The 25,248-nt window shown below is 55.9% G+C and overlaps 2 protein-coding genes across 6 annotated transcripts; both read right to left on the reverse strand.

The window, feature by feature from the left end:
- Nucleotides 1-531: 531 nt before the first annotated feature.
- KCNK17 (potassium two pore domain channel subfamily K member 17) lies at nt 532-14,938 on the reverse strand. Of its 4 annotated transcripts, XM_046006505.1 has the most exons (7): nt 14,601-14,938; nt 12,920-13,033; nt 11,541-11,655; nt 6,678-6,838; nt 6,150-6,324; nt 1,020-1,340; nt 532-787 (listed from the first exon to the last, which is right to left on the reverse strand). In XM_046006505.1, the coding sequence occupies exons 1-6, from the start codon at nt 14,871-14,873 to the stop codon at nt 1,030-1,032; spliced, it is 1,149 nt and encodes a 382-aa protein (XP_045862461.1). In that variant the 5' UTR covers nt 14,874-14,938; the 3' UTR covers nt 532-787; nt 1,020-1,029. The 4 variants fall into 4 exon arrangements, with proteins under 4 accessions (XP_045862461.1, XP_045862460.1, XP_045862462.1 ...); XM_046006504.1 differs by having other exon boundaries at nt 532-1,340; XM_046006506.1 differs by lacking the exon at nt 12,920-13,033 and having other exon boundaries at nt 532-1,340.
- A 312-nt stretch (nt 14,939-15,250) lies between these two features.
- Nucleotides 15,251-23,325, reverse strand: KCNK16 (potassium two pore domain channel subfamily K member 16). 2 transcript variants are annotated; one of them, XM_046005980.1, is made up of 6 exons: nt 23,113-23,325; nt 19,722-19,836; nt 18,296-18,462; nt 17,239-17,404; nt 16,786-16,926; nt 15,251-15,647 (listed from the first exon to the last, which is right to left on the reverse strand). In XM_046005980.1, exons 1-6 carry the CDS (start codon nt 23,323-23,325, stop codon nt 15,292-15,294), a joined length of 1,158 nt encoding a protein of 385 aa, XP_045861936.1. In that variant the 3' UTR covers nt 15,251-15,291. The 2 variants fall into 2 exon arrangements, with proteins under 2 accessions (XP_045861936.1, XP_045861935.1); XM_046005979.1 differs by lacking the exon at nt 15,251-15,647 and having other exon boundaries at nt 16,599-16,926.
- Nucleotides 23,326-25,248: the final 1,923 nt, after the last annotated feature.

Raw genomic sequence — 25,248 nt, forward strand, 5'->3', positions numbered from 1 at the left:
ACCTTAGTAGCAATCCTACATGACAGAGATGCTCAGGATAAGACTATCTACATACTGAATTATGTCCACAAAGCCTACCTGGCCTCATAAACTGTGACTGGAGTCCTCAAATGCAGTGGGGTGGGGTGAGGCAGGAGGAGCCCACTGGCCTCCCCCTGCCACCCCCCCCCCCCCCCGCCACCCCTTCCTGGTGTGAGAAAGTCCTAGGGCAAGGATTCAGCAGCCAAACTGGGACCAGCTGTCTGCTGGTTATTTCAGCCCTGACAAAGATCAAATCTTTAGTGAGTTTACCTAGAAGTTCTCTGGAGGTGGGGGAGGACTTGTACTTCTGCCTTCAGTCCATCCCTTCCACCATGGAGTCCTGGGCAAACTCATCTGGGAAGGGAGTAGATTCTCGCTGTGTATGTTCCCCGCTCAGATGCTACCTTTATCTCTGGGTGTGTGTGTCAATTAGAATTAGCTGCGGCTGTGAGTGACAGAAAAGTCCAAATGATACAATCAATAGTCAGTAAGACTGACATTTATTTCTCTCTCACATAAATGATGTCTGGAGGTATTCAGTCCACATTTGTTATGGTAGCTCTGCAACCATCCATAGAAAGAACCCAGGCTCTTTCTATTTTACTGTGGTAGCTCTTTCTATCTTACTTATGGTAGCTCTGCAATCAACCGTAGAAAGAACCCAGGTTCTTTCTATCTTACTGTATCACCAATCCATACATGGCATCAACTTCATGGTGCAGTGTGGTTGCCAGAGCTCCAGCCATGGTATCAGCATTGCAGCCAACTAGAAAAAGGAAGTAGTGAAGAGGAGCATACCCCGCTGCTGCGAAAAGTCACATTCATTAAGTCACACAGGATACTCCTCTGTGGATTCTACTGGGCAGAATTTAATCATATAGCTGCAAATAGCCTCAAAGGGAGATTTAAAAAAAGAAAACATAGTCTTTAGTCTGGGTGGTCATGTGTTAAGCTTAAAACCAGAGGTTTTGGTGCTGAGGAAGAAGATGAACACATACTGGAGTAGAACTAGCTGTCCTTTCCACAGCATGAGACCTGAGTGGAGGGTTCTGGATGCTGTGTGATTCCCATAGGCTCCTCCAGATGGCAACCTGGCTGTGGCAAACGGGGTTCTGCCTCCCCATCCAGGCTCTGCCTCCAGCTTCCGGGCTGGAAGTTCTCTTTGGAGCTGTGGTGGTAACAGGAATAAGATCTCCCTGGTGTCTCCAGCAGGGAAAGGGTGAGTTTGATGATCAAGGCCAGCCACGCCATCCCAAAGAGGATCCATAGGGACACTGTATTCTTGTACCACAGTGGGTACCTCCGGGAGGGGTCCATCCCTGTGGGGAGAGGCAAGGTCAGAGGATGGAGGCCTTGGAAGGTCTTTATCAAACAGAAACAGACACACATGGCTTGATGCATATGAGCAGAATATGGGAAGTTCAAGGTTCAAGTCCGAGATTGTTGGCCTTGTGGCCACCTCTGTAGGCCTCCAGGAAGCCTCCCTGGGTTGATACAACCTTGGGTTTGGAAGCTCAGTTTCCTCTTTGACTTTCTGACAGACTCTGCGGTCTATCCCAGTGGTTCTCAAAGTGGATTCACTTGATCAGCAGCACCAGCATCACCTGAGAGTTTGCTAGAAATGCAAATGGTCAAGCCCCACCAGAACTACCAAATGCAAACTCTGGGGGTAGGCCTGGCAATCTGTGTTTTAATAAGTCTTCCAAGAGATTCGAATGCCTTCTCTGTGTTTGGTTTCCTCATATCTAAACAGAGGCAACTTGCCAGGAGCCTTAGGAAGAACAGATAGAACCACTGGGGTTTGTATCCTGTCTCAGTTCTTAGCTGTGTGACCTTCATCTGTCTGAATGTCCCTCACCTGAGAAATGGGGAAGATGATTAGTCTCCAAGCCACTGGCTTTTGGGATGAAATCATAAACTCTTCTCCCAATGGCCTTATCTACTCCTCTGACCTTGATTTACACACCTCTTCCTGCTGAGTGCTGTGCTTGTCACTCTGGAACTTCCCCTCTTTCTCCATCTACCAATCAGTCCTGCCCCAGGGCCTTTGCATACGCTGCCCTCCCTGCTCACAGTGTTCTTCATTTCTGATTCCTCTTGGCCTAGTTGACTCCCCCTTATCCTATAGATAGATCTCAGCTAGCCCTCACTCCCAGAGATGAGGCTGAGCCCTTCTTTGTTACACTCTCTCCCAGCCCCTGTGCTCTGCTGAGTAACTTGCTTATTCTCTCTGGGCCTTGGCTTTCCTCATGTATAAAATAGAGAAAACAAGAGGTCCACCTTCCAGGACTGGGTCCAAATATCTAAGGTTTTCAGCAATGTGCCAGGCATATAACAGGTGACCTGTAGTTGGGTGATTGTTTTACTCACCATTAGACCGCAAAACGGGTGCCCCCAACACAGTCAGGACTAGATCAGTAATGGTGGAGGGAAGGGACAGATGGAGGCCATTGGGAGGCTTAGCCTGCTCCATAAGTTAATTTTTCCCTCTTAGCCAGGGGTCTGTCTTGCTTCCCTTATCAGATGGGGTTTGTTCAAAGGGCAAGATCTGTCTTATTTCTTCAGTATCTTTTTCTGTCTTTTTTTTTTTTTTAAAGATTTTATTTATTTATTTGACAGAGAGAAATCACAAGTAGGCAGAGAGGCAGGCAGAGAGAGAGGAGAAAGCAGGCTCCCTGCCAAGCAGAGAACCTGATGCGGGACTCGATCCCAGGACCCTGAGATCATGACCTGAGCCAAAGGCAGTGGCCTAACCCACTGAGCCACCCAGGCGCCCTCTTTTCTGTCTTGATGCCCCATTCCACCCACCCCTCTGTTCACCCCCATTCTGTCTGGCTGCCCCCAAGACAGCTTTTCGTTCCTGTCATTCAAGCCTGGGTCCCTCTCCTGGGCCCCAGCTCAGGAATGAGCCTGCAGCCCGGACCCCACCTCACCGCCTGGCAGGAGCCAGGATTGGATTAAGCTGATTGGGTTATGCGGCCAAGATTCCGCTGACGGTCCCAAATGAGATCAGCAGTGAGCCAGCTCTCCGCCCCTGCCACCTACCAGTTCTGCTTGCTCCTGGCAACCAAGGGGAGGAGGTGTCCTTCTCCCCTTTTATTTCATTGTTTTAGCCGAAATCATAAGTCGCGGGAGATCTGGCAGCTGGCAAGGCGCTCCAGTGAATTGCAAATGCAATTGGGGGATGTGGGGTATGAGGCCGGGGAGGAGCAGGCGGCTGGGACTGGGGTGCTGCTCTGGCCACAGCCTTCGGGGGGGAAAAAGGAGTGGCTGTGAAGCCAGTATCCCTGAGGTTGCTGACACAGGGACAATGGGCACCCCAAGTCTAGATCAAGGACATCAGCATTCCCATCCAAGGAAAGGGTTTGACCTTGCCCGTGGAGGACAGAGAAGACTGAGAGACATGGGGGAGAGGTGGGAATGGGGTGTGTCCCCACTCAGCTGTGGAAGATTCTGCAACACAGATGTCCTAACTTGGGAGTCTGTCCTCTTGGCTTGCCTGCTCTAGGACCTTTCCCCTCCCTGGGCCTCAGTTTCTCCTTGCAGGTGAGGCACTCAATGCTTCTCCATGTGGTCAGTTGCAACAAGGCACTAACATGGCTCTAGAGGGAATCAGAGCAAGAGGCAAATCTCTGGAGATGTGGTGGAGGGGACAGCTCTGCCCGGTGCCCCTCAGTGGGAGTGGTATGCCGTGGGGGCTTGTAGAGTTCCTCTTGTGGATGGGAACCAGACCTCCTTAGTCAGGATGTCGGGTAGAAGGGCGCTCCGGGAAGTCTTTGCCCCGTACTCCAGCCTCCCTGGCCCTACCACTCCCCAGAGGGTGGCTCACAGGAAGCAGGGACCCTGATCAGCCCTCCTTGCTCCAGCAGAGAGGGCTTGTGGATGTCACTGGTCCTCCCTTGATGCTGCTGGAGGCCCATTTCCAGGGTGTCTGTGTCTAGAGAGAGCTGCCCCTCCTCCTGCCCACCCTGCCTCAGGGGACTGTGGCACCTGAGGACGTCCTCACGGAGATGCCCCTTCAGCCCCATAGAGGCTTCTCTAGGCAAGATTCCAGGGAAGACTGCTGTCGGCTATCCCCACCCTGGACCAAACTTTGGGGGACCTGATCAGTAGGCATGAAGAAACTGCAGCAAAGAGTCCTAGTCCCACTTTCCCTCCCCTCTCCTTGCACTGGATGCCCTCAGAGCAGCAGGCCTCCTGGGTTTAGGATTACCACTGGGGCAAATCCTGAGTTTCATGCTCTGAGCTCCGGTGGTGGGGAAGGCAGGACCTGTCACATCTCACAGGCCCGGGTTGAGGCTGTTCCAGCTGAGCCCCTGGTGGCCCTGGTGCAGGGTAGAAGAGGGAGGGCTCAGAGAAGAGAGGAGGCAGGGCTTAGCCACACAGGGGGCCCTCACAGGCCAAGGCATGGAGTTTGGACTCTATCCTAAGACTATGGGAAAACACTGAAGGTTTTTAGAGGAGCTGGCTAGGTGACATGATAGCACCTGTCAGTTTTAAAGGCCCCAAGGGCCAAGGTGGGGGGGGCAAAGATATAGGCTGCACAAATCCATGGGTGCCATTCCATTGTGCTCTGTGTGAATGGCAACCCCTTAGGGTTGTGCAGTGCCCAACCTGCGTAACCAGCCATATATAATAGCCCTGCCTGGACTAAGGAGATGGCAGTGGGAACAGAGAAGAGAGGACAGATCCAAGAATCGCTCTCTGAGCTGTTTGGGGGTAGATGTGGCCCTTGGAGCAGGGGGCTCAGCTCTCCTCAGACACATCTCTTCACTTTGAGGATAGGAATGGGACTGTACCCAGCTGGAGGAAATCTTCTCAAAGATTTCCTTCCAGAGCAACAGGCTTCCTCCCAGGATGGAGGATATCAGGAAGGGACAGTATGTGGCTGGCCCCTGACGCAGGACCTTTCTAGCTAAGGAAGGAGAGGTTCAGGGAAGGGGGGCCTGCACACAGGTGAGGAGGCCATCACCTAGCCCAGGTCCCCCATTTTATATATAGGAACACTAAGGCCCAGAGAGGGGATGTGTGAGGTGGTCTGGAAAGAGTATGAGCCTGGGAGCCCACCAGAATTTGAGCTAGCTGTGCAGTCTCAGGCAAATGGCTTGGCCTCTCTGAGCTTCTGCTTCCTTCTCAGGAAAATATTTGTAACAACTGTCACTCTAGGTCCCTTGATGAGCTAGCTGCTTGTTACTTTTTTAAGACCTCGTTTCAAATTCTAGGCTGGGTTCGTTCTCTAAAGATGGGAAGGAGAACAGGGCCTCCTCCCTAACTGAGGGCCAGGGGTCTGAGGGAGGGTGCAGAGTCCCTTGCGACCAGAGTGCTGGTGGTACCAGTGGTCACTACTCCTGTGGTGAACCTTGCGGGGGAGGGTGGGGGCAGGATGGGGGCAGCAGAGGGGGCCCATGAGGCTGCATGGAGGGCCCAGCCTGCCCTGTTGCCCACAGAATGTCCCTCCACCGCCACCTGCTGGGCACCTGCCTCAGCTTTATTATGCAAGGCCGGTGGCCTCCGGCCCCTCACCTTGCGCATTGATTGAACCTCACCTAGGGCCTTCTGGACCACAGCCCTTCTTTGCTGGGCATTCAGAGTTTGTCTGCCAATTGTATTCCGGTGGAGGCCGGTGTGTGTGTGGGTGGTGCTGGCATTTCCCAAGTCTTCCAGACTCTTCCTGCCTAGTCCCTGCAGCCTGTGGTGTGGAACATATGGCCCCTCTCCCTGGGAGAGTGGGAATCTTGGCATTTCATGGGGCAGGGTGAAGTGGGGAGAACAGACCCTGGGACTAGGAAGGGTCAGGGAGGGAGGTCAGGGACTCCCCTAACTTGGCGGGCGCTCATAACAATAGCTGAGCCTCCGACGTTTCCAGTGCTGTCAAGGAGGCCAAGAGTGTGACTTACAGCCAGTCCCAAGACCTGGGGTCAAACTCCAGGTGTCCCTTTTTAGCTGGACCTTGACTCATCGCATGACAGAGCAGGTTGAACTCGCCAAGGACCGAGTCCTCTGGACTTTGAGCCCGCGAGCCCCCACGGGACCTGGCGCACAGCGAGGGCCAGCCGATGGAGCGGGGAGGGGACGCTGGTCAGCTGAGTGTCCAGGCCGCTCTCCCACTGCCTGCGGGGCTCTCTCACCAATCACGTAGTCGCCGAAGCCCACGGTGCTGAGGGTGACGAAGGCGAAGTAGAAGCTCTCCACGAAGCTCCAGCCCTCCACATGGCTGAAGAGCAGGGGGGGCAGCAGCAGGAAGAGCGGGAGGCCGGAGAGGAGGGCGCCGGCGCCCGCCAGCCACGGAGCTTTGGTTGGGTCCTGTGGGTGCACAGAGAGCCCCGGCCCCCGTGTGGCCTCTAGCCAGTGCTGGGGGAACAGACAGCCTGGGGTGGGGGTTGGGGGTGGTCCTGAACTGGAAGCAGGATGAAGGGCCCATGCCCGGAGGAAGGTGCTGCCCTTGGGGGTCCTCTGCCTACCCTATGTTTTCCAGGTTCCTGGGCAAGATCTTGGCTGGCTCGTACCCTTCTGGGCAGTGGCCTCCAATCCCACCACATCCCCCCCAGGAACCCTGTTTCCCATAAGTAACCCCAGCTCCCCTGGGCCCCCAATTCCCAGGACCTAGCTCCTCCTGGAAGTAATCCACCCCTCCCCTTATCCCACAGCCCCTTCACCTGCCAGGCGCCCCCCAGCCTGCGGGCACAGCGCTGCACTCCCTGCTGCATGAGATGCCCCAGTCGGTTGAGCACCACGAGGTTGAGCGGGATCCCCAGGAGAGCAAAGAAGATGCAGAAAAGGCGGGCGGCCATCGTTCGGGGGCTCAGGTTGCCATAGCCTGAGTGAGGCAAGACGGAGGCACCTCAGGGGCCCCTTCCATCCCCAGGGGCCCTCACTCCCACCCCCTCCAGACTCAGCAGCTCGTATTTACTGGCCACGACTGTGCCTGCCTTCCCTCAGCGCCCCCTCACAACCAGCCTTCCAAGTGGAGATGATGCCCCATGTTTTATAGACTGGAAAACAGAAGTTCCAGGAGGCTCAGCAGTGTGTGCGAAACTCCCTTCTCTCCCTTCATTTCCCCCTCTGTGGACGGACAGAAGGATGTGGACAGGGGCAGGGAAGGGTGTGAAGCCTCCAGATGCTGCCCCTAAGGGACAGACACCATTCCAGCCTCGGCCCTGCTGCCTCTGGCTCCTGCCTCTGGGCGCGGCCCCTGGGCTGGGTGTCCCTGGCTCCTGTCGCACCCCCAGCAGGCAGTCTTGCTTGGGGCTCCCACCATCCTTCCCTCTGCTCCTTCTTCATCCTTCAAAGGCCTCCTTCCCTTCCCCCATACATCTCTTGTACATCTGATTCTGTCTTCACACCAGATTTCCAGAGGGCCCTCACTAACACACCTGGGCTTCCCTCCAGCCCCTCAGGGGTGAGGGGTGGTGGACAGACCACCAGGTGCCCTGGGGTTAGCTATCTTCTTTGTCATGAAGATAAGGGATGGGGAGGTGTTCCCCAAAGGAGTCCTGGGCATTCCTTCCCTGTCATTCCTCTCCAGCTCTGTTCCCCCACTTCTTGGTCAGCACCCTGTCCTATCTTGTTTGAAATGTGACCCTCATTCTATCGTTTCCCAGGTTATGAGCTGTCATCATTTCTCGAGTCTGCTGAGGAAAGCCCAAAGTCTTATCCAGCCCATCTCCAAGCTCATCTGGTCCCCCACTTTCCCAGTTCCGGCCATTCTCCTTCCCTGCTGAACCCCCAGACCCCTTTGCACCTCTGTGTTCTGAGCATGACTCTCTCTCTACCAAGAGCGTGCGTCCTCCTTGCCTGTCTGTAGACGGCGGCCCCCTTGAAGCGGCTCCCCCAGCACTCTGGCAGCTTGGAGGGTAACCCGCTGTATGAGAATGACTTGTTTCCAAGCCTGCCATCCTCAAAGTGCATAAGCCCCTCAAAAGCACGGGCTGAGTCATAATCAGCTTTATATTCTCAGCAACTGGCCCAGGATCTGACACCCCATAGGTGCTCACCGAATGTGTATTGAACGATTCAGAATGAATGAATGAATGAATGATACAGGAATGAATGAGTAAATAGATGAATGGCTGTCTTGCACCCTGCCTGGCCTCCCCCCGCCCCCGCCGACTAGGTCAGCACTCTCACATGCCTCATGCTCACTTGCATTGGTGGTTTACCCCACCCTCACCTTACTGAGGGGTCTCAGACGTCATAGTCTCAAGAGTAGCCAAAGCATGCACTCGTCTAGGACATGGGCTTTGAAATCAGAGGTGCTTCCTGGGTTTGAAACCCAGCTCTAGCCCTTGAAGGCTGTGGGAACTTGGGCAAGCGGCTTGACCTTTCTGAGCTTCTGTGTCTTTGTCTGTAAGGTGGGGAGGTGGACATGTACCTTGCAGCGTGCTACGGGACAAAAGGAGGCAATGGAGGTGTGTCAGATAAGAAGGGGTCCCCTTAAGCATCTAGCATACAGATGGTGCTAAACGGATATTTGCTTTGTGAATGAATGCATGATGACCCAACTCCACTGGTCTGAGGACATCAGCAGCCACCTCTAGAGCCCCAAGCATCCTCCATCTCTTGGCCTTTCTAGGATCCCTCACCTAAAGGAGGGAACTCTCTCTGGGCATCCAGGGAGAGGGAAGTGTCTCAGTAAACCTCCCTGCCTGACCCCTTCCTGACCCCCCTCCTCTAACTGTGGGTCCCCGCCAAGTACTATCCTCTGTCCCTGGGGGTCTTTCTAACCCATGGAATGGTGGCACTTAGATTCCAAATCTGGGAGGACCCTCCCCACTCCCATGAAGCTCCTGCCTTTCTCCCCACTCCCATGAAGCTCCTGCCCCACTCCCATGAAGCTCCTGCCTTTCTCAGACTGACATTAAGTGAATTTTCTCCTTCCCGTCATTCTCAGCCAGCCCTAGGTCAGCACAATCAGCAGACACCATTGAAGCTGCACTTGTCTGTTCCATGCTTGGTGACCACCACTCCAGCTAAGCCGCATCTCACTTCAGCAGGCCTCCCAACTGTCACCTCTTTCCCATTGCTAGTCCAGCCCCAGGACATCCTGAGAAGGCCTTGTGTGGCTGCCCTGCACCTTGTCCAAAGTCAGCCCTCATTTCCAACACTCCAGTCACCTCATCCTCCTTCCTGTTGTCCAAGCCCACCAGCCACACTCCTACCTCAGGGCCCTTGCACTTGCTTCTCCAGATATTTACATGGCTTTCTTCCTTATTTTGTTCATGTCTCTGCTTCAAGTTTACTGTCCCAGCAAGGCCTTTGATAGCCACTCCATATACAATAGCCCTTATCACTATCAGACCCCCTTACCTGGCATTATTTGTCTTGAAGCACCTCTTACCCCCTGAATATTGTCTATGTATCTGTTTCTTGGGTATCCTCTTGCACTAGAATGTCAATCCCCCAAGGGCAGGAACTTGCAGTTTCTTCTCATCATTGTTTCCCACAGCTACTGTCTCTTTGTTGAATGAAAGCATGGCAGGGTAAGTGAATGAATGAGCAAGCCAGGGATGCAGTTCATAGGCGATGGACAATGTGAGGGCTCAGGCCTGTCTGGCTGGTCTAGAAGTGTTCAAGGCCCTGTCAGACCCTATTTCATTTTGGGTCTTGGAAAGTACAGCCCTTACTGGGCGCTGGACTCAGGGCCTGAGGGACCCCAAGGAGGCAGTCCTCTGCTGTATCTCTCGGATTATTCCTTCCTTTTCCTGTGGAGTGTTCCATAGGTACCCTGTTTCCTGTCTCTGCCCTCCTCCTCCTCTCTCTGCATCCCCTCCATGTGTTCGTGTGTGCATGCGTGCATGGTCAGAATCACAGGGTCATGAGCTTCCCTACTGTCCATCCCAGAATACTCTTCTCTTTCTTCCTGTTGTTTAGAATTCCCACTCTATCTTGTAAACCTTCTAAAGGTTTACAGTACTGAAAAGAGCAATATTGTCCTCCAGCTGGGTTTCAAATTCCACCTCTGCTGTTTACTGTTATGTGACCTTGGAGAAATTGAGCAAATTCTGCGTGCCTCAGTTTCCTCCTCTGTGACACGAAAATAATAAGCCCTGTCCTTGGAGGTGAGGTCATATGGACAAAATGAAATTTCAGTTGTAAAAGAGCCCCCACAACAAGTAGACTGTATGTGCAGTGTGGTTTGGGCTCCCCCTTCCCCTGCCCTCCTTCCCTTCAGAGAGAGCTGGCTCAGCTGAGTAAAGAGGAAGGGACAGGCTGCCAAACTCGGAAAATTCGGTGGGCCAAAGTCCCAGGCCTCCGGCAAAGGATGTAGGAGGTGCAGGGTTTAGAGAATAAAGACCCCTATACAATTGGGAGGGCTTCCCACAGAGCCTCAAAATCCCCTGGGACTCAAGGGGTCCCCTCCAGCCCTGGGACTCAAGGAATGCAGGTGGAGTGGGTATTTTTGGAATTCATTAACGTGTCAGTGTTTGTTGGGTGCCCATTGTGTGCGGAGTCTTGTGTTAGGCCCAGGGGGTGTAAAGAGGAATAAATGCCATCTTGGCTAGTCCTTCCAGAGTCACAGGGTCCATGGAGTCTGAGAGGTCCCCTACCAAGCATGTTTGCCTCAAGGTGGAGAAGAGCCCTGAGACCTGCTTCCAAGTAGTATTTCCTGGTTTAAACTAGATGGAGAGTTGTCTGGGTTCTCCTGCCTGGCTCCGGTCTGGTCTGGGGAGGACAGGAGTTGGGACACTGGTTGCTGGGGAGAGGATCCCCTCGGGCCCAGAGCTGGTGGAGGTGGCCCTGGCCAGCAGTGGTGTTAGCCTGCCACCTGGTGGTATGTCTGGTGTCATGCAGGGCGAGGTGACCCCTTCCCACTCCCCCCACCCCCCTCCAGGACAGGGGCATGGGACTCTGGACTTGAGTTATTTCCTGGGTTTCAGAGCTGGAGGGACCTAGGCTGCTTTTCTTCTTCCCTATCTAACATCCCCCAGGCACCTTCCCAGGACAAGTTCTACCTTTGCCCTCCTGAAGGCAGGGCTAGGGAAACGGGAGAGAGAGAGGGAGAAAGGGGGCTTGGAGATGGTTGGGGGTGCTGGTGAGGAGCTGGGGTGAGGCCTCAGGAATGGCCACATTTTCCCAATGCCGAGAACAGGGTGTGGAAAGGCTGTTTATGGATTTCTACCCCTTCTTCCTTCCCAATTTTCCCTTGCCCCCGCCTCCACCCCTGGGCTCAGTGTTGGGTGGGCCTGGCTTGGGACACTTATAAAGCCAAGAGGAAACTTTACTGCTGCACAGGGGTGACCCTCTGCTTCCCAAGAGGTTGTGTGAGGCCGAACCCTCCAGGGCAGCGCCTCTCAAACTTGAGTGTTGTGCACAAGCCTCGTGGAGACCGTGGTGAAATGCAGAATTGGATTCCACAGATCCAAGGGGACCCTGGGATTCTCCCCATAGGCAGTGGCCACACTGCAAGGGCCACCTACACTTGGAGTCATGGGGCCCTAGGGACCCCTCCAAAAAGCACTGGTCCCTTGTCCCCATCATCTAAGGGGAGGCCAGCCTCCCCCAGCCCCACCCACTCTTACCAATGGTGGTGACGGTGGACACGGAAAAGAAGAAGGAGCCCATGAACTCCCAGCGCCCCATGCTGGTGGTGTTGTCAAGGACAATGTCCCCATTTTGGTAGGCTTGGATGATGCCCTGGGGGAGAGGCTGCAGTGACCACTAGGCTCTGGGGGGCAACTGGGCCCCTGCCCCCAAACATATACACGTGTGTGCATGAATACATGTGTGTGCACGCACACACACACACACACACACACACACTCACGGACAATCCTCACAATGACTCTTCGATCTCAGCCCTTCCAGGGCAAGGAGGCTGTTTCCCTCCACCCAGGGCCTCCCCAGGGGCAGAGGCCATGGGGAGAGATTCTTCCCTTCTTTGCCCTAGAGCCCAGGTCAGCTCAGGGTGTCTCACCAGCTTGAAGAATGCCATTTGTCCCCCCCCCACCCCCGCTTGCCCCATCCTTGCAGCAAGCAGTGCCAGGCAGGACACCTGGTGTCTTAGGGGACCCGGAAATGTAAGAACCAAGCCCTCAGTCCTCAGGGGGGACAGTGACAGACTTAACTAATACAGTGCAGATTCCCCTTAATGCTTTGGGCATGAAGGCAGTAGAGCTGCATGATCCTGGACAAGATACCCAACTTCTCTGGGCCTCAGTTTACTTATCTGTAAAATGGGGATGCTAAGATCACCTCTTTCACAGAGTTGTGTGGGGGTTAAATGAGGTATTCGGTGTATGGTAAGTGCGAGTGGTTACCATCATCGTCATAGTTACAAATATAATAATAGGAACATAGGAATGCAGAGAGGAAAGGTGTTCACTCTGATGGGGGTAGGGGCAGAAGACTTTATAGAGTGGGTGGTGTTTTAGTTGGGCCTTCTTTGAGGGTCAAAAGGGACTGCTCCTGATTGGAAGGACATTCAGGAGATGGGACAGCAGGGACAGAGCCTGCGAGGCAGGACTGTAGCTGGGATCTAGTACAGGGAGACGGAAAGGCTGTTGGGAACCAGGACATGCTTGGCTATGTCATGCCAGGGATGGGGCAACAGGCCTCTCCCAAGTTCACCCAGTAAAAGAGGAAGCAAGATCTGGTTTGTGTGTTCCCTGGCAGCTGGCAGCAGAGGTGTGAGCAGGCCAGAAGTGGAGAGACACTTGCAGGGGCAAGTCGCCTTCACCCTGGCCCCGAGTGGCCCAGGAGGAACAGAGAGGAAATACTCAGAAGCCTAGGACGCTGGCCCCATTTGGTGTGGGTAGTGAGGAAAGCCTTTAGGACCACTGTGAGAGTGTGTGGATGTGGGGCCAATGACAGAGATTTGGAATAGACGGAGGTGCGGGGCTGGGAGGAGGCAGGCTACTTGCTCTTGATGTTGGGGGGAGTCTGGGGAAGCTGCATGTACCTGTCTGTACTCAGGGGGAGATCTGGGCTGGAGATGCCCGATCCTTGTCTTGGGGATGATGGAAGCCACGGGATGCTTGAGGCAGGGGTGAAGTAGCAGAGGGGAGCAGAAGGGCTGAAGGGGAAGGTAAGGAGATGAAGGCCCTGCGGGAGCTTTGGGGAACCCCTCCCACAGATCTGCACTGAGCCCCATCTTGGTGGTTAACAGGCCCAGCTCCCTGGCTATGCGGCCAGATAGTTGTATTTAACCTCTTTGAGCCTCCGTTTCTTCATCTTGAAAATGGGATGATGAAATGGTACCTACTGGTTAGGTAACCAGTAGGAGTAGGAGTAAATAGGAATGAATCGCCTGGAACAATGCTTGGCACACTGTCAGTGCTCCACAGAAGCACTCCCTGCTATCATCGCCATCCCTGTCAGCCTCCCTGGGCCCATGCGGCAGGGAAGGGAGGCCCCCCACCTCTGCTAAGGGGGTGCTGCCCGGCATAGGGGACCAGGTAGTGCCGCTGTATTTGTGAAAGTGTGGAGGTGGGGGATAGAGGTGCGACAACAGGTCCTTAGCAGAGATGGTCCTTCCGCTGCCCAGTCAGCCCAGTGCAAGTCCTCAGGACTCTACCACTGCTCCAGTTCCCCGTCACTTCCCACCCAGAAACGTTTCCCTGCGACCTTCTGGGAACTGGCTTCGGATTGGCAGCTCTGGGACTCAGACCCTGCCCGCCTGGATGCAGGCAGCGCTGAGACTGCGGGAAAACGGGCGGGCTTTGGGGGCTAGAGACACATTTGTGTCCCCGGACTAAGGGAGATCTCGGGACATTAAAGCACCCAATTCTAGGCAGGTTCCAGTCGGGTGTGGCCTGCCCGGAATGGAAGGGGACCTCCATCCATCTGCGATGCCCCCCCTTTCAAAGAACCCTCCCCCTCGCCCACGCTCCGCTGGGTCCCCCAGCCCCTCAGCAGTGCATGGCCCGGACAGGTCCAGTCCCTGAGTCCGAAGACCGGGAATAGAGCGGGATCAATGAGCGCCCCCGTGTCTGTCTCTGCTTCTCTCAGAGCGGGTCGGCGCACTTCGGGCTCCTGCCTCCATCCCACTCACCCGCTGGGACAAGCGCGCCCTGACCCTTTCCCACCCTGACTCCCGCTCAGCGCATCCTCAGACAGTGCCCGTGGCCCCCTGCCCTCCTCGCCCCAGTTCGCATGTTTGCCCTCTGCGCAAGGGCTCAGGCCTGCCCTTCTGCCCTTGGCCTGCGGTGCGACCCCGACACAGCGGCCGCGGGTCTGCTGGGACCCTCGCCCCGCCACCTCCCTCGCCCTGCGAGCACCCGGCCCCGCTGCGGACGCGCCGGGCAGGCCCTGCCCGCCCCGGCTCCGAGTCGCCGCGCCCCCTGCGGTCCCCACGCTCAAATTCCGGTGTTGGGCCTGGCAACCCTCTCCGCGGGGCAGGTCGTGACCTCTCGGCCTCAGAGGGGGACTGACCGCGCGCCGCGCCCCCTTCCCGCCGCCGCAGCCGCCTGTTACGCAGCGCTCCAGCCCGACCCTCCTGCCCCGGCCCGCCCCGGGCTGCCCGCCTCGACCCCGTCCGCCTCTCGGTGCCCTCAGTGCTCCCGGCGGGGCCCGGGCCTCAGCCAGGGCGTGTCCCCTCGCCCCCGCCGTGCCCCCGCTCGCCCGCCCGGCTCGCCCCTGACCCGGATCAGCGAGTCCAGCGCCGGGCGGTCCAGGCATGTGAAGTTCTGCAGCAGCGCCCACTTGTCGCGCTGGAACCTCGCGCTGGAATCGCGCGCCGCGGGGCTCTCCAGTACCCAGAACACGCCGGTGCCCAGCGCCAGGTAAGCCAGGTAGGCGAGCAGCAGGAGCAGGGTGCCCGGCACTGCGCACTCCGCCGCCCTGTCGCCAGCCGCCGCAGGGGCGCGGGGTCTGCACAGAGCCAGAGAGGCAGGGAGCCCTGGGCCAGGAGCCATGGGCCCGGGACTGAGGTGGAAAGAAAGGGCTAGGGGCTTCTCGGCTGGTCCTCTCCTCAGTCGACGCCTGCCTGTGGCCAGTTTTCTCGCAAGAGGAGGCTTGCTGGGGAATGGGACAGCCTGGCCCCGCCCCGGCCAGGGATCCAATCCCAGGGACAAAATGAGGCCGGAGATGTGGGGCATCTGGCCCCGCCTTGAGTGTGCGTGGAGTACTCCCCACCCAGGCCTAGCTCAGGGAGAAGGGGAGGGCTTGGGGTGACCACAGGCGCTGAGAAGGAAGAGGCCCAGAGCCTCCAGCCTGTCCTACTGTAGGGAGCACCGGGAGAGACTCCTGGAGACTGCACGCTGGAGGAAGAGAAAGTAGAAGCCAAGTTTATTGCCTTAGGGCCCCAGCCCAAGTTCTTGGACCCTGGGACTGTCACCAAGGACTTGCCACCTGTCGAGTCTCCCTGGATCTCTTGTAACACTCTTCTTTCTGTTGTGTACCCAAAGGTGAGGGACCCCAGTTGATCCCTACTTGTCTATGAACTTGGGAGGCAAGAGGATCCTTCACCAGTGGGCTTGTCCGTTCCCTGATTCTGAAGAGGCCCCTTCCTCCCTTCCTGGAGGAAGGGTGCAGGGTATGTAAGGAGTCCCCTGTGGGTCTTCCGTTTCCCAAGCCTCTTCTCCATATTAGGAAGTCCTGCCGTATAACCTGGGTCTCTCTTGCTGCTGTAGATCCTCCCCTGTGTGTCCCACCTGGAGCCTTCTCTGTGTCACAGCCTTGCCTCAGTCCTGTCAGAGCCCCTGGCCATTTATGGACCTTCCTTGATGGCAGATGTAGGGGCAGAGGTTGGAGTCCTTGATGAAGTTGGGCTTTAGATGGACTGGTCTCAATCTCTCCTCTCCTTCTGGCCAGAGATGTCACAGTCTGGCAGGAGAAAGGTCAGGACTGCAGAGCACATTCCCGAAGGAGGCCAATGCTCCACGGAGCTCGTTTCCTGGGGATCTCTTGGGATCTGCTGGCTCCCTGTTTTCCCAGGCTGTGTTTGGAAAGGCTCTTACGACAGGCACTCAGAGGGGGTGATGAGGCCAAGAGCTGCCCTGAGGAGTCAGGGGAGGCCACACTCCGGAAGGTAGGTGGGACATCCGAGAGCTCCTCCTTGTTGAAGGACGGCTCCAGACCTCTAGGAAAGGGTTGCTGGCAGGTTGGAGAAGCAGCTGCTGGCTTCCCGAGGGCAGATACTGTGTTTGCAGAAGGTGCTCCAAAGTCCCTGCCCAGCCTCTCTCCTTGATGGTCCCTGCCAGCCATTCCTATGGGCTCTTGTCATACCCCCCTACCTCATTTGGGGCACTGGGTTGGGGCATCTCTGCTTGTCTAGTTCCTTCCAGTGGATGAAACGCACAGAGAGAGCAAGATCTTTTACTGTTGTGCCCCCAGAGCCTGGCACTCTGCCGGACGCACAGGCAAATGCTCATTGTGCATGTATCAAGTGAGGTGAAAATAAAGTCACCCAGTCTCCTGGGTGGGGGGGATGCAGGGGCATCATGCAGGGGCATGATGGGGACTTGGCCAGAGTGACTCATATCTGGATTCGACTTTGTCAGGTCATGTTTGGGGGAGGAGCTCTGGGACAACGATGCACATCTCACTCCACACACATCTGTCCTTCATCCTGTCTTACATCTCCTTGCAGTGACTTGCTTGGGCAACCCATCTCCTTTGCTCTCTGGAGAGCTCCTGAGACCAGCCCTGGCTAGAAAGAGAGTGGGAAAGGACACAGAACAGGAAGTCCGGAAGGCATACAGGTTCGGGGAAGTGGGAAGGGCTCCTGAGGCCCCTGGAGACCTCACGAAGAGATGGGGATCTTCTGAGGTCTGGGGAGCCCATCCATCTCGGGGGCTCCCTGGTCTTTGAGGCTGAGTCTCCTGCTGAGCAGCCAGAGCTGGGAGCACCTGTGCAGAAGCAGAGGGCCTAGTGGGAGGATCAGCGCCAGCCATGCCAGGCCCAAGAGGATCCAGAGGGCGGCCAGGCTCCGGTACACGGAGATGTAATGCTTGCTGGGGTCTGTGCCTGGCAGGGAACGAGACATGATGCATGCCAGGGATCTGAGGGCACAATCCCCATCGCCCCAGGTTCCATAGGGATCCCCACCGGCCTCTCCATAACAAGGATCTATAGTGGGGGTCCCCAGGGGAAAGGGCCATGTGTCCCCAACCACAGAGATTTAAGGCTGTTAGAATCCTCAGCAGCCTCACAAACCACTGGTCTCTCCCGGATACCCAGGGACGATCTGATGCTCAATGGTTACCACCTGCAGACATCTCCCCATCCCCCCAATCCCTGTGGCCCCCACCCTGAGCTTTGTGATCGCCTTGTTCTCACCGACAACATAGTCCCCGAAGCCAATGGTGCTGAGAGTGATGAAGGCGAAGTAGAAGCCTTCCCCGAAGCTCCAGCCCTCCACATGGCTGAAGACCATGGGCGGGAAGATGAGAATGACCAGCGTCCCCAGGGTCAGGAACAGAGCCAGGCCAAGGATCTGCAGCAGCTGGGAGAGAGAGAGAGTCTGCCTCTCAGTCTACTTGGAAGGCCCCAGGACTGTGTGTGTGTGTGTGTGTGTGTGTGTGTGTGTGTATGGTGGGGGGGAGTGGGCGGACACAAATCTGGGAGTGAAGCTAGACCATAGCTATGTCGCTTCCTTGCCTGCAGACCTTTGGGGGTGGGGGTTGTACTGTGTGTGCGCGCTCTTGCCCAGGCCGGGGAAATATTTGGTCAGAGGGATTTCATTAGTGGGTCAGGTTGGAATCTGAAGACTCCTCTGGGCCTGGAGATCACACTTGGATAGGCCCACGGGGACTCTGATCTGAACTATCCCAGATTCCTCTGCACCTCGGCTCTCCTTCATGCGCCTGGTTTTGCAAGCTGGCCAAGCTGGTGGGCACTGGGGGTGTGCTGGGTGGCCTGGAGCTTATTTTCAACCACAAGGGGAGGTGCTGGAGCTCTGTGATGACCACAAGGATGTGCCACCCAGATCCCCCTGCAAAGAAAACCTTGTTGACCAGCCGTCAGCCAGTGGCCTCCAGCTCTCAGCTCTTTGGAGGTGGCCCTCAGCTACAGAGGACCGCCTGGCTTAAGGGCATACCCTTCCCAGGAAGACCACCCTGTGCCTGATGGACACCAGGGAATAAACCCTGGCCAATTCAGCCCCCTGTGGGGCCAGCTCTGATGGCCACACATACAATGCTGAACTCCGGGAGGGGCTGTCCAAGTCTTCATTCCGGCCCAAACACAATTCACCTTCTCCCTCTGCAGGGCCCTTTCCTCCACAGGCATCGACCCCCAAGACCTTGACTGTCAAACTGCGTCTTGGTGTCAACCTCTGTTTTCACCCTGCAACGGATCCCATTGCGGCAGGGCTGGAAGTGGGAAGGGGCCCTACCTGGGAGCGCCTGGGCTGCTCCTCCCACCTCTCCAGGGTAGCCAGGTGGCCATGCAGGCCTGCGCCCAGGTGGTTGAGGAAGACCACGTTGAGTGGGATGCCCACCAGGGCGTAGAAGACGCAGAAGACCTGGCCTGCCTCCGTGCTGGGTGCCAGGTTACCATAACCTGCAGGGGGAGGAGGAGTGTGCAAATATAGGAGAGTTCAGAATGGCTTCCCCCACAGACTGGAGCAGAGGTGGTGTTCCACTACCTCTGGGGTTGGAGGGGTGGAGCGCTGCTGGCCCCCATCCCCCGCCCCGCTAGAATGATCTCTCTTTGTAAGAATTCTGCTTGTGGGGGCGTCTGGGTGGCTCAGTGGGTTAAAGCCTCTGCCTTTGGCTCAGGTCATAATCCCAGGGTCCTGGGATTGAGCCCCACATCGGACTTTCTGCTCAGCAGGGAGCCTGCTTCCCTTCCTCTCTCTCTGCCTGCCTGTGATATCTGTCTGTCAAATAAATAAATAAAATCTTAAAAAAAAAAAAAAAAAGAATCCTGCTTGTGTTTGAAAGGCACATCTCCAAGGACACTGTCTCTAGGAAGCCCTCTTGACTACTACCGTCTTCCTTCCTACTAGGAGTGATTCCTTATAGTGCTTTGTGTCATTCCTGTCTGATGATCTACTTTGCCTTGTACTCTTGTTTTTTTTGGTGCTTATCTCATTCCTCTTCATTGGATCAGAAGCTCCGTGAGGGCCGAGCCTGGATCTGATCCAAGTCTGTACCCTCCCTGCCCATCCCCCACTCCTTCTGCTACAGTTGTCCCCTGAGGTCAAGGAAGGTGTGTGGAATCGAACTTAATTGAATGGATGGGGAGACCATGGATATGGGAGGTCTGGGGTTTCCTTGGGAGAGGTGGTGTGGGTTTTCTAGGTGAGGGGCTATAGCAGGTGCTGTTGGGTGGCCTGTGCCCTCGGAACACCTGGGGCATCCCCTGCAGCTGGGGGGGGGGGGCGGTTTCTATATACACAGGTGGCTCTGAATCCCGAGTCCCTGCAGCTCTCTCTACTTGAGAGTATGTTGGGTATGTCGGCAAGTTCCAAATCCTGGAGAGCTGACCTGGGATCAGTCTCATCCAGTGAGGGCAGGAGCTGGTAGGTAAATAGCCCTGCTTCCTCACCCCTCATGGGCACCGTTCTGAGGCTGAGCTCTGCCTGGCCTCTGAGAGGGTCCAGGTGGGAGCGAGGCCGGTGGCCCTCCCTGGGACCCTGCTCGTCAATGCGAACTTTGCTGCATTTTCTCCTCTCCTGCCCTGCCTTCCCACCTCTCTGCTCATGCTTCCTGGCATCATCTCTTAGACAAACCATATCCTGGTCTCAGCCTCTGCTCTGGGGAACCCAAACCAAGACAGGGGCTTTGGGGAAACCCTTCCCCACCCCAGCCCTTTACCTATGGTGGTCACAACCGTCCCTGCGAAGAAGAAGCTGCTGCCAAAGTCCCAGTTGCTGGGGTTGGTGGAGTTACCTTTGGGGTTCACACCCTTCACCCAGGCTTCCATGATGACCTGTTGTGGCAGGGGAGGGGAGGTTGGGATGGGGTAGGAGGTGGAGGCAGCAGAGGCATCAGCTGGTGGACAAGCAGGGTGCTTTCCTGTGATCTCATTCAATGATATTCTTAGAGGCTCTTGCTTCCATTTTGTAGGAAAGGAAACCAGGGCTCCGGCTCAGTAGCTAAATAAATGACTTGTCCAGGATCATTGGACCAAATCCATGGCTTGTTCCATGGGCCAGGGCTGACTGCCACGTGAGCTGTAAACATGGGCTGGGGAAGGGGAGACGGGGCCTAAGGAAGCAGAGGGTGCTTATGGGGTGGGCCACATGGGAGATGCTGCCAATGGCCAAGAGGGTGAAGCATAGGTGTGTTGTGAGGACAATGGGACGACTTCAGGTCAGATGCTTCCAGAAGGGCTTACTGGGGAATGTGGGGTTTGGGGGACCACAGGAAAGCCATGGGTCTGCCCTCCCAACAGGGTGTGTGGTGGAGACCTAGAATCCTGTGTTCTCCGAACTTCCAGGTGAGCTGGCGGCTTTGCTCTTTGCTGCCCCCTAGTGACGCCTAGCCCGGGACTACGGGTAAGGGAAATTCCATCAGAGGCCTGGGCAAAGGTCCGGTGTGCAGCAGTGTTTCTGGGTGTTGTTATGCCTGCGACGTGCATGGGTTCTCCAAGTTGCATGTGTGTGCATGTGTGTTGAGTGTGTTTACACACCCTGAACGCTTGTGGGCTCAACCAAAGCCCCTGTGTCCCTAGGCCCAGGCCTCTTGGAGATGGTTAGGGTCCCTCTCCAGTCTGCCCCCTAGACCCATCCCGTCACCGTGCATTGTCCCAGGCAGCAGCACCGCCTTGCCACTTGATAGAGCCCCCAAAGCAGGAGGAGTCAGTGGGGGAAGGGCCACTCCAGCCTCTAGTTCCCGTGAGAACGTTTTCCCCACTGGCTGCATGAGCCTGCTCCCTGCCAGGGTGGGGTGGCCCTGGTAGGCTGGGCCAGTCTGGGAGTCATGACACAGGCTGTCTGCTTTTCTTCACTTTGGCAGAACTGGTCTCTTCGAATGTGGACTTTGGTCTCCCTCCCTTTCCCACACCCCCTGAGAGGCCAGGATGGAACATTCTGGAACACGCTGGCTCCCTGGAGACCCTCCCCCTTGGGAGCAGCACTTGCCCTGGGCCCAGCTATCTCCCACGGCCAACCTGAAGGTCTCCATCCTGCTGAGGAAGAGGCCTTGATTCAGGAAGGGTACTGAGGGTGGGGACCCCAGTGCGACGTTCCATTTTTCTCTGAGAATCCACATGTAGTTGGGAAAGTCAGACATGAGTCCTGTGACACTGGGCAAGGCCTTTTCCCTATGGAGGAGTCTCTAATACAGCTTCTGGTGCTGCTAATAGCTTTTTTTCCTCTCGTGATTGTACCAGTAATATGTGTTCTGGAATTCTAGACCAGTGTTCTTCCTGTCAGCCGGGCATCCCTGGCAACTGACGCTCCCTCCCCAGGAGGCTGAGGACAGGGGTATCCTGGCTCCCCTGAGGAGGCCAGGGCGGGTGCCGTTAATTGGCAGCTGGAGCAGCCGTCAAGCCTGTTGTCTCCCACCTCTGTTTACAGAACTAGTTAGATCCCAGCTTCCAATCCTTCTAGCACCCTCTGGCTCCTGGTTTCACCTCTAACCCTACGCTGAGGGAGGAGGAGGTGTCACGGACTCCAGGCCTTCTTCCTTATCCCCCGAGGTCTTGGGAGGCTCCAGAGCCCTTCTCAGCCCCACAGGGGTGCCATGGCCCCAGGCCTATACTGCCGGAGAGCAAAGAAGCCTCATTTCCTGGAGCGAGGGCCTGGACAGGGGTCTCACAACTCCAGAAAGTTCTCTCTGACCACTCAGCCCACCCACCATCTTCTATGTCATCTCGTCTCCATCTTGAGGGTATGGGCATGGTCTGGAGGGCTGATGAAGGAAAGGTTGCTGGCCTGCCCCCAGAGCTGCTGATTCGAAGGGTCTGGGGCCGGGTGCCATCGCTGGCATTTCCAAAGGACTCTCCCATGTGATGCAGTCACAGCTGGCCCACACTTGAGGAATCGCTGCTCTAGGCCCCATTCTACCGGCCCCCGACCCCGCTTTTATGCTAATATTTATGGTGAAGAGCATCTGGCCTGGGGTGAGCTCTGTCTCTATCACTCACGCTGCAGTCTTGCCAACACTCCACCCCTCTGTGCCTCGGTTTCCAGCTGCCGACTGGAGACAGTGATGGTAATAGGTTGTTAAGAGGAAACACATAGGGGCGCCTGGGTGGCTCAGTGGGTTAAAGCCTCTGCCTTCGGCTCAGGTCATGATCCCAGAGTCCTGGGATCAAGCCCCACATCGGGCTCTCTGCTCAGCGGGGAGCCTGCTTCCTCCTCTCTCTCTGCCTGCCTCTCTGCCTACTTGTGATCTCTGTCTGTCAAATAAATAAATAAAATCTTTAAAAAAAAAAAAAGAGGAAACACATACAAAATGCTCAGCTCCAGAGGATGGATCCTGACGGCTCTGACCCCATCAGGATGCCCGGATTCTCCACTGTTTTAGGCAATCTCACTAAGTGTCATTTGTCTTTGTGATGACTCTGCACTTGGCTTATTCCTTCATGGTGGGTATTGTCATTCACGGGGCCCCCTGGTCTCCAAGGTGTTCATGACACTGTGGTTTTGCCTTGCTTCTTGATGAGAGGGTGCTGGGGCCCCAGAGTTTGTGCAGGGAAGCAGAAGGGGCCCAGGTCAGGCGGAGGGAACAGCTCTGCCACCAGAGACCTCCCCCTAAGGACACCTTGCTGGGGCTGTCTCCCTGGCCCCTGCTCCCCATTTATCTTTGTGTCTCCCGCCCCCACAGCCCTCACGTGTGGTCAGCCCTCACGGGTGTGAGCAGGGGGAGGACAGCAGGATTAGCAGCCGTGCCATTGGGGGAGGGGAAGGGCTGAGTGTGGGAGAAGGAAATTTGCGATGTTGATAACACTGACACAGAGTTCACGTTTATGCTGCGAGTGTCAGCTTAAAAAGGTGCTTTTGATTTGCTGTAAACGTCTGTGCTCACATGAGGTTATTCTCCTCACCTTGTAGAGGAGGACATTTGGAGCCAGCGAGTGGAAGAGGCTGGCTCAGTGTGGCACAGCAATCTGGTTCTGGACCCGCGGCCAGAACCCGGCCCAGGGCTCAGCCGGCACGCACTGCGTCCGAACAGGGCACTGGCCCCTGGAGGGCAGCTCTGGACCTGCCGTGAGAACCCGCACTCCGCCCGCCATCCCACACCAGCCTCTCCCCTTCACCTGTACAAACTGCTCCAGGGCCCGCTGGTCCAGGCAGGTGTAGTTCTCCAGGAAGCGCAGCTTCTCAAACTGGAACTGGTCTCTGGACTGAGCCTCTGCCTGCTTCTCCAGCAGCTGGAAGACAGTGGCGCCGAGCAGCAGGTAGCAGACATAGGCCAGCAGCAGGGGCAGCACCCGGCCTCCCCAGCAACTGCAGAGCCGGGCTCGGGGCATGGTGTGGCCAGGACGCTGCTGGGGCCCGGGGGACTGCCCGTGGGAGGAGAGGTGGAACGTGGGCAGGGATCCGCGCCCAGCCTCCTGCCTGCTTCGTTAGCTCTTCTCGTCCTCCTCAGCACAGGTGTCTGGAGGCCGGGGAGTCTGTTTGAACAGTGCGGCTCAGCATGGCTGCGCTAAGTGCCTCCAGTGCAAACAGGCCTGCCACCCCCAACCAGCCTTTTTTTTTTTTTTTTCCCCTACCATGGAGAGCACAAGTCAGTGGCATGGACCCCTCAAAGAGACCTACAGGGTCCTCCTGAGGTCATCTTGCCTTGTCCTTGGCCTCTAGGTTGGATGGGTATTTCTGGACCAAATCAAATGCTTCCCCCTTGTTCTGCCCTTGTCTGAAGGGGTGCCCTCTGCAGCCCCCAGTTTTTCATCCATGATGCCTCAGGCCCCAAGCTGGGAAGAAATCAGGATGTTGATGGGTGGAGGGCACCTGGATTGCTCAGTCATTTGAGCATCTGACTCTTGGTTTCAGCTCAGGTCATGCTCTCAGGGTCCTGGGATCGAGCCCCGCATTGGGCTCCCTCTTCAGGATGGAATCTGCTTGAGATTCTATTTCTCCCTCCCCCCTTGCCCCTCCCCACTCATGCTGTCTCTCTTTCCCAAATAACTAACCAACTAACTAACTAAATAAATAAAATCTTACAAAAAAATAAATCGGGATGGGTGTGACTCTGCCTTGTGCTCAGTTGCCCTGGCTACAGAATGGGGCTGGGAGGATTGACCTGCCTAGTGGGGAAACCCGAGGGTAAGTAAACTCGGTGACAAATCAGGGCAAAGCAAATAGACACGTAACAGCCTCGATCGGGAGTGGTGTTGGGGCCGATTTCCTAAGCAGTTGGACACACTTGCTTCATAGCTTTTGCTGATGGTTTTCCGTGCTTGAAATCCTTCAGCAGATTGCCTTCCGAGCATGCCATGACGGCAAGATGTATGCATGAACAAAAAGGAAGCTCAAAGTATATCCTGACCTGAGATGTTCACAGGGTTCTCTCAGGGGAGTGGAATTGAGGGTGTTTTCCTCTTCTTTGCTCGTGTGTGTATTTGCGATAGCTTTATTGAGATATAATTCACATACCGTATCATTCACACATTTATTACTTTTTAAAAAGATTTTATTATTTATTTGAGAGAGAGAGAGAGTATGAGGAGGGGGAAGGGCAGATGAAGAGGAAGAGCAGTCTCCCCCTGAGCAAGGAGCCGGATGTGGGACTTGATTCCAGGACCCTGGGATCATGACCCGAGCCAAAGCCAGACACTTAACAGGCTGAGCCACCCACGTGCCCTTCGTTCACACTTTTTTTCTTTTTTTTTTTCATTCGCACTTTTAAAGTATACACTTGAATGACTTTCAGTATGTTCAGAATCATGCTATGTCCCCAATCCCCTATCCCCTCTTAGCTATCCCTCCCATCCACCCAGCCCCCCCGCCCCCCAGCCTCAGGCAGCCATCCGTCTGCTTTCTGTCTGGGTTTCTCTGTTCTGGACATTTCATAGACGTGCTATGATACCATATGGGGCTTCCTGTGCCTGGCCCCTTGGTGTGATGTTGTCAAGGTTCATCCGTACCATAGCATGCGTCTCAGTACTTTGTCCTTCTTTAGAGCTGTGTCCTTTTCCGTGGGACAGAGCAGAGAATTTTATTCATCCATGCGTCAGCTGATAGATATTTGAGTTGTTTCTATGTCTCGGCTCTTATGAATGATGCTGCCACGAATATTCGTGGGCAAGTGTTTGTGAGGATGTACGTTTTCATGTCTCCAGGAGTGGAGTACTGGCCATGTGGTCACTCGAACTTTCTGAGAAGTGCCAGACTGTTTTCCCCAAGCAGCCACACGGTTGTACCTTCGTACCGGCCGTGCGTGAGGATCTAGA

Source organism: Meles meles, chromosome 5 (genome assembly GCF_922984935.1).
Source record: "Meles meles chromosome 5, mMelMel3.1 paternal haplotype, whole genome shotgun sequence".
In the NCBI taxonomy this organism is placed as follows: domain Eukaryota; kingdom Metazoa; phylum Chordata; class Mammalia; order Carnivora; family Mustelidae; genus Meles; species Meles meles.